Source organism: Helianthus annuus, chromosome 12 (genome assembly GCF_002127325.2).
Source record: "Helianthus annuus cultivar XRQ/B chromosome 12, HanXRQr2.0-SUNRISE, whole genome shotgun sequence".
In the NCBI taxonomy this organism is placed as follows: domain Eukaryota; kingdom Viridiplantae; phylum Streptophyta; class Magnoliopsida; order Asterales; family Asteraceae; genus Helianthus; species Helianthus annuus.
This window is the reverse complement of record NC_035444.2, coordinates 58,147,010-58,162,520: the sequence shown is the minus strand read 5'-3', so window position 1 is coordinate 58,162,520 and position 15,511 is coordinate 58,147,010. Positions and strand designations below refer to the sequence as shown.

Genomic DNA, 15,511 nt, shown 5'->3' with positions numbered 1-15,511 from the left:
TTTTTTAAACAACCCAAAGCAAAATGTACAAATCAAGGATACACATAATATATGGAATAATATATGGAATAATGATATTAAATCCCAGAAAAGAGATCCAGAAACGTGTTAGAAGGAAGATCCCCTGCTCACTCGACCTTTCTTCTTTGCTTGTGCCTCTTGTAACAATTATTGCGTCCAGCAACTATACATGACCATCTTCTTGTTTTTAGTTACTTATCCACCTTCAACATCTTAAATTGACATAAGTGGCCCTTAAGTTTTGTAAACTCTTTTAGCCCCCTTTAGATTAATCTTTCTACTACGATGTTTATTAGTTATAGTTTGGGATATTACTTTTGTTCACTATTATATTGAGTGCCCAACAAGACCAAGAAGTGTAATTATGTTGACTAACTTTAGTTTAAAAAATTGTGTAAGTTAAACCTAGCTATAAGTTATAATTCTACAACAATTTGTACTTTTTATATGATTAAATGTAAGAAAGATTTTACATAAACAAACCAATAAGTATACATTGAGACTTAAAATAATTATATTCTTAGTAGTGGTATGACTTAAAATAATTCTTGGTTATGAGCTCGGATGTGGATCGCACTTTGAATGAGAACACTTTAGTTTTCTTCTTTTTTTTTTTCTATTATGATTTTAACTTTAAAATTGTCTTCCTATAACTTTCTATGCATGAAGCCTGGACGTCAACATGCCATAACCCCTCTCTACCATATCAATTTTCCACTACTTGCCTTTTACTTGTCACAACTTACCAAATCACAGGAAATGCTACACGCTTCGTACACTTCCCATACCACAATTAATTTTTGAATTAAATCTAAAACAAAAAAGTTAACTAGAATGTGATTGGATGGTTTCGGGAAGGGACCCACCCAACCCACGACTTGTCACATGTTACCGATGGTGTTTACCGAGCCCACTCCCTCCACCCTTATCGTTAAATACAAACCAATCAATGTTAGTTGTTAACATTGAACTGGTGAGGGTCTCCAAGCGGTAGGTTTTCAAAACCAAAGGTTCATTTCGTAAATATTGAAGTCATCAAGAAGCCCTCCTTCGTCGTGGTTCATACGTTACACCCTCTTTTTTTCATTTTATTTTATTTGGCGCCTGGCCTTTGTTCCATCACTTTACCACAACTCCAAAATTTCTGGCAACATTCCTTTATTCTCTCCAATAAACCCTATTATACTCAACTATTTCTCTCTCTTACAACCAACAACAACCGACGGTTACCAATGGGAGCCTTCCGTACCACCGGTAGCACCACCGCCTCGCCGTCGATGGAGGACCGCCGTTTATGGAAGCACGTTCACGATAATGTTCACGGAAACATCTATCTCGATCCTGTATGATAGTTTCGTTCCTTTTTTTCTATCCGTTTTTACTCATTTTCAACATGTAACGCTTTTTTCTGCGGTTATTTTGATGCTAATTGTTGATTCAGTGTAACTGCTCCTATGATTTGATTGACAATTAGATGCGGATTTTGTTTTATCGAATTCGCAGTTCGAGTTTGAAGTATTTCGGCAGTTAATTCTTCGAATGTAGCTCTAGACGATAACATTATGTGTAGAACGGAAAATTATATCGTTAGTGTTTGCACTTTGAAATATACGCTATGTGTTAGTTAGTTAGGTGAATCACTTGTGGAATTAGTCTTTGTCTGTTTAGGATATCGTCAGCTGAAATCATAATTAGGTTGAATTTCTAGTTAGATTAGGTGTTAGCTCTAGTTAGGATATTATCAATTGAATTTCTAGTTAGGTTAAATCTAACTGTTTGTGATTCTGATGAATATATAGTTATTAGTATCTCAGATTCGCTCATTTGCTTGCAGTGTGATACATCAAAACTTTGAAATGCAACTCGCTTGAATTACTTAAGCTCCTTTTGAATTCAGTTTCAAATTGTTGAGGCTGTTGTTAAGTTTTATATATGTGAAGATATACTGTGTGTTGGTTAAATCACTTGTTGATTTAGTGTTTCTCTGTTTGAGAGAGATATTATCAACTGAATTTATAATCAGGTTGAATTTCTAGCTAGATTAGGTATAGCTCTATTTAGGATATTATCGCTTGAATTTCTAGTTAGGTTAAATCTTACTGTTTGTGATTCGTCATTTGCTTGCAGTGTACTACATCAAAACTTTGAAATGCAACTCGCCTGAATTACTTAAGCTCCTTTTCAATTAAGTTGCAAATTGTTGAGTCTGTTGTTAAGTTTTATATATGTGAAATATACTGTGTGTTAGTTAAATCACTTGTTGATTTAGTGTTTCTCTGTTTGAGAGAGATATTATCAACTGAATTTCTACCTTGGTTGATTTCTAACTAGATTAGGTGGATTAGTGTAGCTCTATTTAGGATATTATCAATGAATGCATTGCTATTGTTATGTCAAATTCATTCATTTCCTTGCAGTTAACTAAATCAAGTATGTGAAATCCAACTCTTTTGAATTACTTAAGCTCCTTTTAATTGAATTTCAAGTTGTAGAGTCTGTTGTTACTTGTTAAGTTTTATAATTGTGAATTACCAATTACATTCACTGTAGTTCAACCAATAACATTATTGTAATCTCACTGTTTGTAGTTTTTTTCAAAGTATATTTGATATAATCTCAGATTTTACATTTATTTGTAGTGTATTAAGCCTTTCATATGCAAATTTCCACTGACATTCAATATAACTCAATTGATTTGTATTAGCTTATTTTAAACTGACTTTTAGCGTTGAATTTGTTAAGTTTTTCATATCTGATTTTTCATTTGCATTCACCAGATTCTGTAATGACATTTTTGAATTTCAATTACTACATTTTAAATGTCACTACCTTTCTATGATGAAAAGGTATAGAGGACAAGAGATGCTTGATTCTTTTGGATTTGTTGCTTTAATAATAAGAATCTATGCGTAGGGCATTCTGTGTGCTGCAAACTGAACATGATTATGAGATAACATTTAAATTAATATTTTTATTGCAGCTCTCACTGAAATTTATCGACACTGAGCAGTTTCAAAGGCAAGTTTTTCCATTCTGAAGATGCTTGTACAAATCTTTCTTTCAAAGGGCTCACCGCTCTGTGCTTATTTTCTTTTATGCAAGTAGACTCACATAATTTTTCAACAATTGGCAGGCTTCGGGATTTGAAGCAGCTTGGTAAGTCTTGAGTTATTTTTTGATGATATAAAACATTATACATGTATTCATTTTCTGGAAGCTATGGAAGTTATAGACGTGGGAAGAATTTCTATGATGATAATATGATCTGTCATTGTAGCTTAATAACTTCTTCTAGAAGAACTACCTGAAGCAAAAAACAAGTTTTGTAATTATGTAATACTAATTGTATCTGTAGTTATGTTGATAAGATATCTTTCCTCTATGATAGGCGGCTATATCCTATAAAGCACTTTCATATTTATTTAAAGTACCTTCATAATTTTCATCAGATATTTTTTGACAGGTTTATCACACATGGTCTATCCTGGAGCAGTACATTCTCGCTTTGAGCATTCTGTTGGTGTTTACTGGCTTGCTGGTAACGCAATTGAAAAACTGAAGGCACACCAAGTAAGATTTGTATCTTATCGCCCGATTGTTTTGCTCAACTCTGTTAGTCAACACTTCACTGACAATCCCTGATTGTGTTTCTAGGGCTTAGAGCTTGACATTGATCATGCGGATATACAGACCGTAAAACTGGCAGGTGATTAGGTTTATGTAGTCTAATTTCACCGCCTTGCTATGCTATTACTTATCACCATTATGATCTTAGTTTACATCGTTTCGTAGGTTTACTGCATGATGTTGGTCATGGGCCATTCAGCCATTTGTTTGAGAGAGAGTTTCTCCCTCAGGTTATTCCTGGCTCCACATGGTAATTCTTAAACTAATCCTCATGGTGCATCTGCTTAAAATTGCATTGGTTATCACAATACTAACTTGATCGATGGTTTGCAGGAGTCATGAAGAAATGTCTTTGAAGATGATAGATCATATGGTTGATGAGCACAACATCGATATTGATTCTGGATGTCTAAAGAAAGTGAAGGTTATGTCATGACCATCACCTTCTTATTGTTTTGATGCACTTAAACAAGAAGTCCATCTTTTTTCTTTTATTTTGTCTTTTAATAAATAGGAGCATGTTTTTTGTTTTCTTTTTTTACAGGAGATGATCATTGCTAGTTCTGAAAATGCTGCAACAAAAGTATGAAAATGACAGCTGTTTTTTATATCTATATGTTAAGATTTAAGAAGTGATTCTTTTGTATTAAATCTTCTTTTGTAATTTTTGACCTTTGCAGACTTCCAAAGAGAAGCTTTTCTTATATGACATTGTTGCAAATGGTCGAAATGGCATAGATGTTGATAAGTATGTTATTATTTATTTTTTATTTAACAACTGTGGATCTTGATCGGGGTCATTAACACATTATGTTCTTACTATTGCAGATTTGATTACATTGTTCGTGACTCTCGAGCTTGTGGTCTTGGCTGTAACTTTCAGTTCGAAAGGTAAAAATAAAAAAATAAAAAAATTATGTCATGCAATATTATTATTCCGTTTATAATTCTTTGACTGACAAATCATGCTTTGTAATAAACTAATAATATCTCAGGCTGTTGGATACTATGCAAGTCATAGACAATGAAATATGTTATCGTGCAAAGGAATGTTAGTACCTCATTTAAGCTTTACTTTCTTAAATCTTTTATCATCTGTTGTCTTATTATAATGATCATTGATCAGATCTGACGGTCCACAAACTATTCTACACTCGTGCTGATCTGCACCGTACAGTCTACACACATGCAAAAGTGAAGGTAATTGTTAAAACCCACAGTTGGTTGATATGAAAATCCAGATGATGTAATCAGTAATATCTTATTGAATTTTTTGATTTTTTTTGTAGGCGATAGAACTCATGTTTGTAGATGCTCTTGTTAAGGCAGATAACTATCTACTTGTCTCCTCATTCATTCATGACCCATCTCAGTACTGGAAGGTAGTATTATAAAATATAAATTATATAGATTTTAAAACAATTACATTTGTTTTTTCACTTATGTTATACATATACATTATCTGCAGTTGGATGATTCAATAATAAAGACAATTGAAACTGATGATGCTGATGAACTTAATGAATCAAGAGATCTGATCAAGAGAATTAGGAGAAGAGACCTATACCAGGTTTTTTTTTTTTTTTTTCAGTTAATAATTAAAAAAGAAAAAATCAAGTAATTAGAGCATGAATTTCATAATTTGCGCTCATCTGCTTAATTTGCTTTAATTATTTTTCGCAGTTCTGCAATGAGTTTACTGTTCCCATGGATAAGCTGGAGCATTTCAAATATGTGACTGCACAGGACATAGTTTGTTCACAGGTTTTTCAACCGTAATTCTATCAAAATTTAGTCTCTTAGTTACACAATTAGTGATGGTTATTTCTGATTCAGAAATCTGGTGGCATTAATCTAAGAGAAGAAGATATAGCAGTCAGTAATGTCAAAATTGATTTGACTAAAGGAAGAAACAATCCACTTGAAAGGTATAATTGCAAGAACTGTTATTTATCATTACGTTTTTTTTTTTTTGTCATTTTTTCTAACTTTTCTTTTCCTATCTGCATGTGGTTTTCTCATCCAGCATCAACTTCTTTGAGGTACATAAAATTCCCATCAAGAAAATATACTCTCATCTAGTCATGAAATTATTAATAGGTTCAGTTTCTCACATTCAGTCCTTATCTTAATTTCTCCACATGCAGGATTATGATAGTAAAGAGAAATTCCCGATTAGCAAAGATCAGATAAGCCACTTGCTGCCAGCATGTAATCAGGACTTGATAGTGAGAGTGTACTCCAAGAAGCCTGAACTGGTACTACCCTCGATTTTCATTAAACAGGCCCAATGGAAACGAGCTTGATATTTTTTTTTTATAATTTTGCAGGTGGAGGTTGTTTCTCAAGCATTTGAGAATTTCCAGCTAAAGATGTATGGGATGAAGGCGCAAGTACATGGAACTCCTGAAAGGAAGAGGCGTAGGATCTTTTCAGGCTATCCAAATTAGAAGGTGAATACGTGCTGTGCAAAATATATACTTACACAGACAGCTACACTTACCCTTGTTTTTGGTCTTCTGGATAGAATTTAGCTACATAGATAAATAAAAAAAACTCAGGAATATTATGCTCTTGTAACTACTTCAGGTATAACCACTTAATACGGTTGTAAGGATGCTTGTATGTTGATATAGCAGAAAAAATGGTGATTTCGTCGTTATTGTTGGTTACCTGTAATAAAACGGTGATTTTCCAATGTTTCGAAAAGAAAGTTGTTTGAAAAGTAATGCCATATTCTGTGGTTTTTACCTGTACCACCAGCGAGTCTACCGTTTTTTGTAGCTTGCTTGAGCGAGTCTACTTGATTGAGTAATAACGAGCTAACCAGCAAACGAGTCATCTATCTATGCAGATAGTATAAGATATGAAAATTGTACAATGGACAGAATGGTTTCTATGATATGTTCTTAATGAGGAGAGATTTAATGGGGTGATTTCATGTATACCCCTACAAATTTGAAAAACATTATATATTAATACCCATGCAAAACCAAAAATATTATACATGCCCTTACAAAGTAGTCAAAATATTAAATATACCTAATTAATTAGAAATAATTATATAAATGACCATATTACTTTTATTATTCTAAAACTTCAAAATTTCATATATACCCTTCTATAACTTGTATTCAATTGATCGTTGTTAATTGAAATTGAAATTATTTTTTTTCAAAAACTATTCAGCACAAGCCCTCGTCCAGAATTGAAATTTTCAAAAACCCATCTACAATTGCACTCTTAATCAAACAGATGCAACAAACTGAAAAACGAACAAAACTTGATACATCATACACAATAAATTGAAAAACCAGTTCTGTTTGCTTACTTTGCGATTGTGTAATGCGACCATAACTTGGTTCGATGATCTGACGGGACAAACGACTGTTACCTAATTCGATTATTTGATTCTTCTAAGGGTTTGCAATTATGGAGGAGTGATGTCAACAAGAGAAAACATTCAGGTTCTAAGGGTAAACAAATGAAAGGGTAGTTTTTTTTTATTTTAAAAAAAGGTGGTTTAAATGAGTTCAAGTTCTGTCCCACCCTACAACTTTCATGAAAAGATTAATGAATAGATTTTTCCGGAGTGAAGCATAAAATATACAAAAGAGATGAATTTTGGATACGATACGATGTTGATATAAGATTCTTTTATCTTGTTTTATAAATTTTATTGTTTTTTTAAATTAGTTTTTTAAAAAAAATCCCAACACCTCCACTTTCAACTTTTTTTCTCAAAAAAAAAAACTGAGCATCATCACTTCACTTCCCAACAAATATGAACTCCAATAACAACCAAGTCAAAATTTCACCAGAAGTCTAGACCACCATTGATTCAAAGTTTTTTTTTTTTTTTTTGCCTACCAAAGATCTGTACAAAATGTGGAAACTAACTCTTGGGAGACAAGATGGTTTCTTTCTCTTTTGCAATCTTGAATTCCTGTACAAGTAGATTATTTATTCTCACTCTTAGACTGGAAGCTTCTTCTGGGAGAAACCATTGTTTTCCAAACTGATGACACCAAAACACACATTTTCATATAAACCAATAACATAACAATTCTAAATAATGATAAATGATCAAGAAATTTATCAAGCTTTGGCATACCATTGATATATCTTTCTTTGTTAGTCTCTCTGGAGCCTCTTTAATGAATCGCTCAATATAATACAGAACGAATAACCCACAGTCATACGAGTTTTTCTGTTGTGGAACCTGGTTAACGATAAAAAGGACGTTTAAGTTCCTTTTTAGTTCCATCTTCTGGAAACTTCAAATAAAAAAAAAAGCACAGATAGGTATATCGTATATGAAGAACACCTGCATTTTTCGGTCGATAATCCTATGATCAAGATTTTCCCATATTTCATCCATGATGGGGATATCTAAAGGAACTTCTGAATTTCTCAGGTAGTTCCATTCTTCTGTCAAAAACCTACACGACGGTAGATATGATTAGATATTTTATCTGGTCTCATTAGTTAAGAGGGTATTGGTAGGGTCGCGTGAGTTTACAGGTTCTCACAATCACAAAAAAAAAAAAAAAAAAAAAAAAAAAAAAAAAAAATCAATCTCTAGCAATTGAAAGTTTAGGAAAAGACGTATATAATAATACCTTCTAATTGTAGTGAAAATCGAGCTACTGACATGAAGTCCTCCGAGTGAATCCAAATGAAGAACAATCGGGCCTATCTCGTCTTCCTTAGATGGGATACATATAATCCCTAAGCTCCAATGCGCGCTAAAAATCACGAAAATGTTTTAATATTTACATATTTCTATAAAGAGTAAAATGTCATTTTCATCCCTGAGGTTTGGTCAGTTTTGCAACTTTTGTTCAAAGGTTTGTTTTTCCGCATCTGGATCCAAAAAGTTTGTAATCTTGCCATTTTTATTCGGCTCGTTAACTTCATCCAATTTTCTCTGTTAAGTCACGGGTATATCCATCTTTTTTGTTAACTTAAAGAGCAACTTGGTCTTTTTCACTTTATGTACAAGCATTTAGCATAAAGTACAAGTATTCAAAATACCCTTACTAAACAAAAAACAAAAACAATATAGCTAAAAATACGATAATACCCCTGAATTAACGAAGAAAAATGAATGAAGTTAACAAGCCGGATGAAGATGGCAAGATTTCAAACCTTTTGGATCTAGATGCGGAAAAACAAACATTTGGACAAAAGTCGCAAAACTAGCCAAACCTCAGGGACGGAAATGCCATTTAACTCTTCTATAAATTTATTTCTTTTTCGTACATCTAGTGGATAATTATTAAAATATTAAAAGCTCACCTTTCATGAACAGGAAGAACTATGTAAGCTTTTTCGAATATGTTTACACCTTTCCACCATTTCCTGAACTTCAGAAATGAATCTTTCGTGTAGTTTAGCTAAAAATCGAAGACAGGTTATTAACCAATTTAAAACACGAGTAATATAAATAAGCTTTATACTCCTAAATCTTTTTTGTCATATTATATCGGAATTGATAGAAAAAATAACATATTAATAAAAAAGGGAAGTACATACATTCTGGAGCTTGTTATAGAAATATGTATTGAAGAAATGGTAGTTGCATGTCCTGTCTTCTGATGATGATTGCTGAAGATATCTAGCCAAATCACACAAGCAAGTTTTTATAAGCAATTTTTCCAAAGGGCGAACTTCATAATCATGTAACAATATTTACATATTTTATTTAGTGTAAAATGCCATTTTCGTCCCTGAGGTTTGGCCAGTTTTGCGACTTTCGGCCAAAGGTTTGATTTTCCGCATCTGGATCCAAAAGGTTTGAAATCTTGTCATTTTCATCTGGTTCGTTAACTCCGTCCATTTTTCTTCGTTAAGTCAGAGGTATTTCCGTCTTTTTTGCTAACTTAAAGGGCAATTCGGTCTTTTTACATAAAGTGAAAAAGACCGAATTGCCCTTCAAGTTAGCAAAAAAGACAGAAATACCTCTGACTTAACGGAGAAAAATGGACGGAGTTAACGAACCGGATGAAAATGACAAGATTTCAAACCTTTTGGATCCAGATGCCGAAAAACAAACCTTGGACGAAAGTCGCAAAACTGGCCAAAACCTCATGGACGAAAATGACATTTTACTCTTTCATGTAAGAAAACCAACTTCCAAAAGTTCGAATTAGGATAATCTGACCCTGTATAATGACGTGGTGTCTAACGTAGTAACGTGTTAGTAACTTTGACCATATTGACTTTCCCTTGACATGGTACTATACATTAACCTTATATGTAATTTGCCTTTTTCCTAAAGGTACTATGTTAACAAATGTATGCGTAATGTCAACATAAAAAAGCTCATGATTGTAAATGATAAAGATAAAGATAAACTTACCGTATATAAAAATTCATGATAGTTGATGATAAGTATGCTTCAGGAGCAAGACACTCCATGTCGGTGTAAACAACTTCAACGGGGTTCCGATCATCCCTGAATTATTAATATAGGATACATAATCCAAATAACAAAAAGTCGAAAACAGCGATTAATAGTTGGTGAAAATAGTGTGGCATACCTTGATGGATAATGCACTTCAACGTCTTTCATGCTAAAAATTGAAATTTAATTACATCAATTAAAAACAATCTAATATTTCGTATAATAGTAATTTATAATAAATAATAAGCAAATAAATGAAAAAATTTATGAGTACCAGTCACTTAATGTTTCTGCATACAGTGTTGTGTCCGAAACGTAAGGTTCCTCAATGTCCTCATCCACCAGATTATAAGATGAAGGCTTAAGATTATACAAAATTTAAAAATCGTAAAACACATGTCAAATTGAAATTTAAAAGCATATATAAATACATAATAAAATTGACTTACAAGTTTAGGCTTCAACTTCGTTGAAGGCTGATGTTGAGGAGCAGGGGTCCTATTGAAAAATAAAAAATAAAAAGCATATTCAGAAAAAACTATCAGAATTTCTTAACAATTACATACATATTTAGAAAGAGACCCGTAAAAACGGTGAATAGAAGTAGTAGAACGGTGGACTTTATCAGAATTTGCGACTTTATGTCTCCTGTTATCAACAAGAGCGATAGGGCTTCGAAATTGTTCTGATCTGGAAGATGATTGCTGACTAGATCTTCCCCTATTTGAAAGTTGACCATTTTGACTCGTCTTTCTTCCTTGACGGGGACTGAAGAAAGACAGCTCTTCACCAAAGGCATTCACAGTCCTCGCCTAAAAAAATTAAATACGTGTGAATGCTTGTTTTTTTTCTAATATAAAACAGTTTAATATCGCAGGGTACCATACATCTTGATCAATCTTTTTAGAAAACATAAATCCAAATGTTGATGAAGCTAAAGATTTCTGATTACTTCTATCTTTCCTACATGATGCACCTACAAAACCAAAATTCGTACGCTAATAAGATTAAACATATTGAAATTAAATAAAACAAAAAAAATGCACATATCAACTTAATGCAACATCAAAACCTCACCATCATCGCTTTGATCGGAAAGTAGTATGGTTGAATCTTCACCATCCTGATAAGAAAATACTTTCATACATGTCATTACTTACATTACCAGACATTCCAATTACATTTCGGATATAATACACATCGAAATAGAAGACAAGCACAGCAAAACTATATCTTTTAAAAACTACATTCATGGATCTTGGGGTCATAACCTTGGTTTTAAAAAGCATGAAGCGCACAAAAGCGACAAGGTCTAAAATCAAAGCGCAAAAGCGGCAGGCTTCTCGTACATGAGGCGCAAATATAGTTATAAATAAGATTTATATATGATTTAATGTATAAATCACTTAAATGCACAATCTTTAACCCTTTTAGCCACATGTATAACACTTTAAAGCACAAAAACACCCTCTGTGCAAGAAGCGCGCGCCTCAGGGAAGCGCTTCTTGTACACATCTCGCCTTATGTCACACAACAAGTAACACTAAAAAAAGGTATTTGCCGTAACCTAATAAGATCATACTACAAATGAATATGATTTTGCAATAATGTAGAAAGATAAAGGTGTTGAAAACCTTGTGATTATTGTTACGACGTCGTTGGAGTTCCGCTTCGCATAGGCGGATAGTGGCTTTGAGCTTGTCGCCGTTATCTTTTAACCTAAGAGTGGAACTGGAAAGGTAACCCTTATGTCTGGAAATGATATCTTTTAGTTCATCGTTGGTTTTGGTTGTGTAATCGACGACGTCGTTTTCCCGTTTTGATTTGGTGATGATGAGCTCCGGTGGACGATCGTCCGATGAGTCGTCGTCGTCTAACACACTCTTCCAGTTGAAGTTGTCCAACACATTCTTCCGCTTGCTCCCGATCACTTCCGCCATTGTGGAAGAATCAGGGATTGACTGATTATTGAATATGTGTTTTGAAACCGATCAAAAAGTTGGGGAAATGGTATATGGGCGGTAAAGTTGGGGGAATGGTAGACCGATTAAACGGGTCATATACGGGTTGACCCGAATTTATGTGTGTACTGGTAAGATTAAAAATATTGGCTCGAATAATATATGGGTCGGATTGCACATCAAACCTGCTACGGGCTACTCGCTAACCCGATACGATTGACACCCTTGTATACAATATATATATATACAGGATAAGGTTCATGCGAGAGCCACCTTTATTGCGAGAACCAATATGAACACAACCTAAAATAGCTAAAAGAAACCTAAAAAAACTTAACCCCCCCCCCCGGCGCCCCCCTCAAGCTAAAATGCTAAAAACTAAACCCCAAAAAAATCTAAAAAACTTAACCCCCCCCCCCCCCCCCAAAAAAAAAATTAATATTTTTTACACTAAAATCGCTACTTTTAGGTTATGTGTTATGGGTGTGGGATGAGGCACATGGATCCCATGTGGTTTGTGGGGACGTGGAGAACACCACGCCTGGCCCCTTTCTTTTGTTGCATCTTGGGGGGTGGGTGAGAGCATCACTTGCGTCTTGTGCATCATGTAAAATGATTAACAGTAAGGATGAGTATAACATAGGTTGAGTGGTGGAGATGAGGGATAGGATGAGATTGTGGTGTGACGCTAAGATGACAATAAGGATTGTAATGTGAGTATGACAGATAGCCTTGGTTTTGAAGATTTAGACTTTATAAAACGATATTTTAAGATAAGATATGATTGAAATCATGTATAAATAAAATGATATAGTTAGTCTTTTTTTTTAAATTTAAAAATAGAATACCAACGATGAAATAAGAAAATCAGGGAAAAAGTTTTGAGCTCATAGGGGGTGTTTGGGATTCCTTTTCAACTTCTCCTTCTTAAAAGTCCTTCTCAAAAGCAATAAGTAAGAAATCCTGACTTCTTTTTTTCTCCTTTTTGAAGGCATAATTAGCTTCAAAAGTCCTTCTTTCATGGTGTTTGGGATTCCTTTTGACTTCAAAAGTACTTCTCAGATAGTGTTTGGGATTCCTTTTCTTCTCAAAAGTCCTTCTTTAACTTCAAAAGTCATTTTCAAAAGGAATCCCAAACAAAGTGTCATTTGGTACAACTAGTTAATTACTAGGTGTAGATAAGATTTGAGTTTGAATTCAATATCAAATGTTGCTGACATATAAATCAAAACTAACTTTTTTTCCTTCCTTTCTTTCTTGTGATTGTGATGTGAATATGAAAGTATTATAAAAAGTAATATGATGTTAGTTTATTATTTGATTTGATATTCATATACGAATTTGTGTCAAACTTTGTTACGAAGGTTTGTTATGAGAAATTAGCGATTAAGCTTTATGCTAGAGGTACAGCACACCCAAAAAAATGTATATTGAAGTACAACACACCCAAAAAAAATTGACTACAAAAGAATAGATTCTTATTATCTTATAAAAAAAACAAATTCAACTAAATCATTCATGTTTCTTGTTTAACATATTGTTCAACACGTTAGAAAATGATTATGTTAATACAGGCTAACAAAACTAAACACAGTAAACCAATAGTTAAAAAATGACAAAAATGAAGCCTTTTTAACTGTTGAATCATCTCCAAAACCTATAGAAAAAAAAAACATGTGATATCCATCAATTAGGAGCAGGGGCGGAGCTACCTTATGCCGGGGGGCAATGCCCGCTACGGCTTGGCGCGGAAAAATTTGGAAAAATTAGTTTAAATTTTGGAAAAATTTGAGGTTTTTTCGATTTCGTTACGGCTTATTTATAAAACGTTACGGCTTGACGGATTTTCTAGATCCGCCGCTGCCTAGGAGTCAAGATTAATATAATTCTAGTTTTGTCATATGTTTTAAAGGAAACCACAAACAAGCAAAACACTACCTCAGTCAAACATAACTACTTTTTAACTACTTGGTGGCAGCAGGGAGGTAAACCCTAATAAAATCTCTGTTTGTAAGCTGCTGCCTACAAGTAGGGCATTTATGCTGAGCATTTGTTGCAGCAGTGATGCACGCCTTGCAAAATATGTGACCGCACTTGGTGGCCACTTCTTCAACTAGTGGTCCCAGACAAACGGGACAGCTGAATGTCCCTTCCTTTGGTTGCGGTGGTGGTGGCGGCGGCGGCGGTGATGGTGCAACGCATTGTGCTATCCCTCTCTGCATTCACAAATCACAAGAACAGAACACAATATATTTAACCAATGTTCAATTGCTTAGTATAGGTAGCAATTTCAACTGTTTCTCTACGTTATCGCTAAACATGAAATAGCAGACCCTATTTCGTCGCTATCGCTAAGTAGCATATAGGTAGCTTATCTGCAGTGGCGGATCTAGCCCAAAAACTCAAAAACTAAGAGGTATCCCTTTTTTTTATTTTTATTTTTTTGACCAGGAGTATTCTTTGTCTAAAACCGAAAAAAAAAGTAAAAAATTTTACACTACGTAGACGGAGTTGAGGGGTATTTTTACACTACGGAGACGGAGCAATACGTGCTACCCTGCTTCTACACTACGTCACTACCTCCGCCCCTGCTTGTCGGTATTGACCGCTATTCGATATTAACAAATATGTTCAGTATCAGATTGGTCACCTTGCATACTTAATATTCCACTAAGAAGAGTAACACATTAATGGGTCTCTAAAAGCTATTTGCCCTAACCTAACCTAATTAGATACTGCAAATTAATATCCCTTCATATAATTTTCAAACATATATATGATATAATAATAAAGTAGAAAAATGAAGGTGTTGAAAACCTTGTGATTATTGTTACGACGTCGTTGGAGTTCAGCTTCGCATATGCGGATGGTTTTGAGTTTGTCGCCGTTATCTTTGAACCTAAGAGTGGAAAGATAACCCTTACGTTTGGAAATCATATCCTTTAGTTGATCCATAGTTTTGGTTGTGTAATCGACGACGTCGTTTTCCCGTTTTGATTTGATGATGAGGAGCTCCCGTAAATGATGATCGCCGTCGTCTAACGCCATGTTGGTTATGGACTTATGGATTTAATTTAATATTGATCTAGCTTTTTACATAATTATATATTATCAATTTGTAATACATGTAGGCACTAGCAGGTTGCATTTTGTGCTTCAGGTGAGTTTTGTGTTGTTTCATATTGTACACTTTTAACTCCACCACCTTTTTCAAACTCCCGTTTTGCTCCCTGTAGTTTGGTCACTTTAACGGTTTTGCCCCAAACCTTTCAAAATAGCTATTTTACTCCCTGATCTATGAAGGCCTTCATGATTTTGCTCATCATCCCTAAACGTCATCCACTTTAACAGCTAAAGTCTGTCACGCAGAGCCGTCCTCGAAAACTCTTGAAAAAATTTAGGCCTTGGGCGACAAAAAGAATTGAGCCCAAAATTATGGTTAAGGGTAAATGAGTTACAAAAATAAAAACTTAGTGATGGAATAAAGACTCGA

The 15,511-nt window shown here is 34.0% G+C and overlaps 2 protein-coding genes across 4 annotated transcripts; one reads left to right on the top strand and one right to left on the bottom strand.

Moving 5' to 3' along the window:
• The first annotated feature begins 1,093 nt into the window (after positions 1-1,093).
• Positions 1,094-6,346, top strand: LOC110894820 (deoxynucleoside triphosphate triphosphohydrolase SAMHD1 homolog). The gene is made up of 19 exons (XM_022142046.2): positions 1,094-1,364; positions 3,002-3,039; positions 3,155-3,177; positions 3,485-3,591; positions 3,676-3,727; positions 3,814-3,898; positions 3,982-4,072; positions 4,193-4,231; positions 4,329-4,396; positions 4,477-4,539; positions 4,644-4,699; positions 4,775-4,848; positions 4,938-5,030; positions 5,117-5,218; positions 5,332-5,412; positions 5,485-5,576; positions 5,675-5,690; positions 5,796-5,906; positions 5,979-6,346. Exons 1-19 carry the CDS (start codon positions 1,254-1,256, stop codon positions 6,096-6,098), a joined length of 1,422 nt encoding a protein of 473 aa, XP_021997738.1. The 5' UTR covers positions 1,094-1,253; the 3' UTR covers positions 6,099-6,346.
• Positions 6,347-7,392: 1,046 nt separating this feature from the next.
• Positions 7,393-15,095, bottom strand: LOC110894819 (ubiquitin-like-specific protease 1D). 3 transcript variants are annotated; one of them, XM_022142045.2, is made up of 14 exons: positions 14,836-15,095; positions 11,135-11,180; positions 10,945-11,033; positions 10,640-10,869; positions 10,507-10,558; positions 10,332-10,417; positions 10,194-10,226; positions 10,013-10,108; positions 9,187-9,268; positions 8,950-9,047; positions 8,271-8,396; positions 7,976-8,090; positions 7,763-7,870; positions 7,393-7,666 (listed from the first exon to the last, which is right to left on the bottom strand). In XM_022142045.2, the coding sequence occupies exons 1-14, from the start codon at positions 15,064-15,066 to the stop codon at positions 7,544-7,546; spliced, it is 1,515 nt and encodes a 504-aa protein (XP_021997737.1). In that variant the 5' UTR covers positions 15,067-15,095; the 3' UTR covers positions 7,393-7,543. The 3 variants fall into 3 exon arrangements, with proteins under 3 accessions (XP_021997737.1, XP_021997735.1, XP_021997736.1); XM_022142043.2 differs by lacking the exon at positions 14,836-15,095 and adding an exon at positions 11,692-12,204; XM_022142044.2 differs by lacking the exon at positions 14,836-15,095 and adding an exon at positions 11,692-12,202 and having other exon boundaries at positions 10,507-10,555.
• Positions 15,096-15,511: the final 416 nt, after the last annotated feature.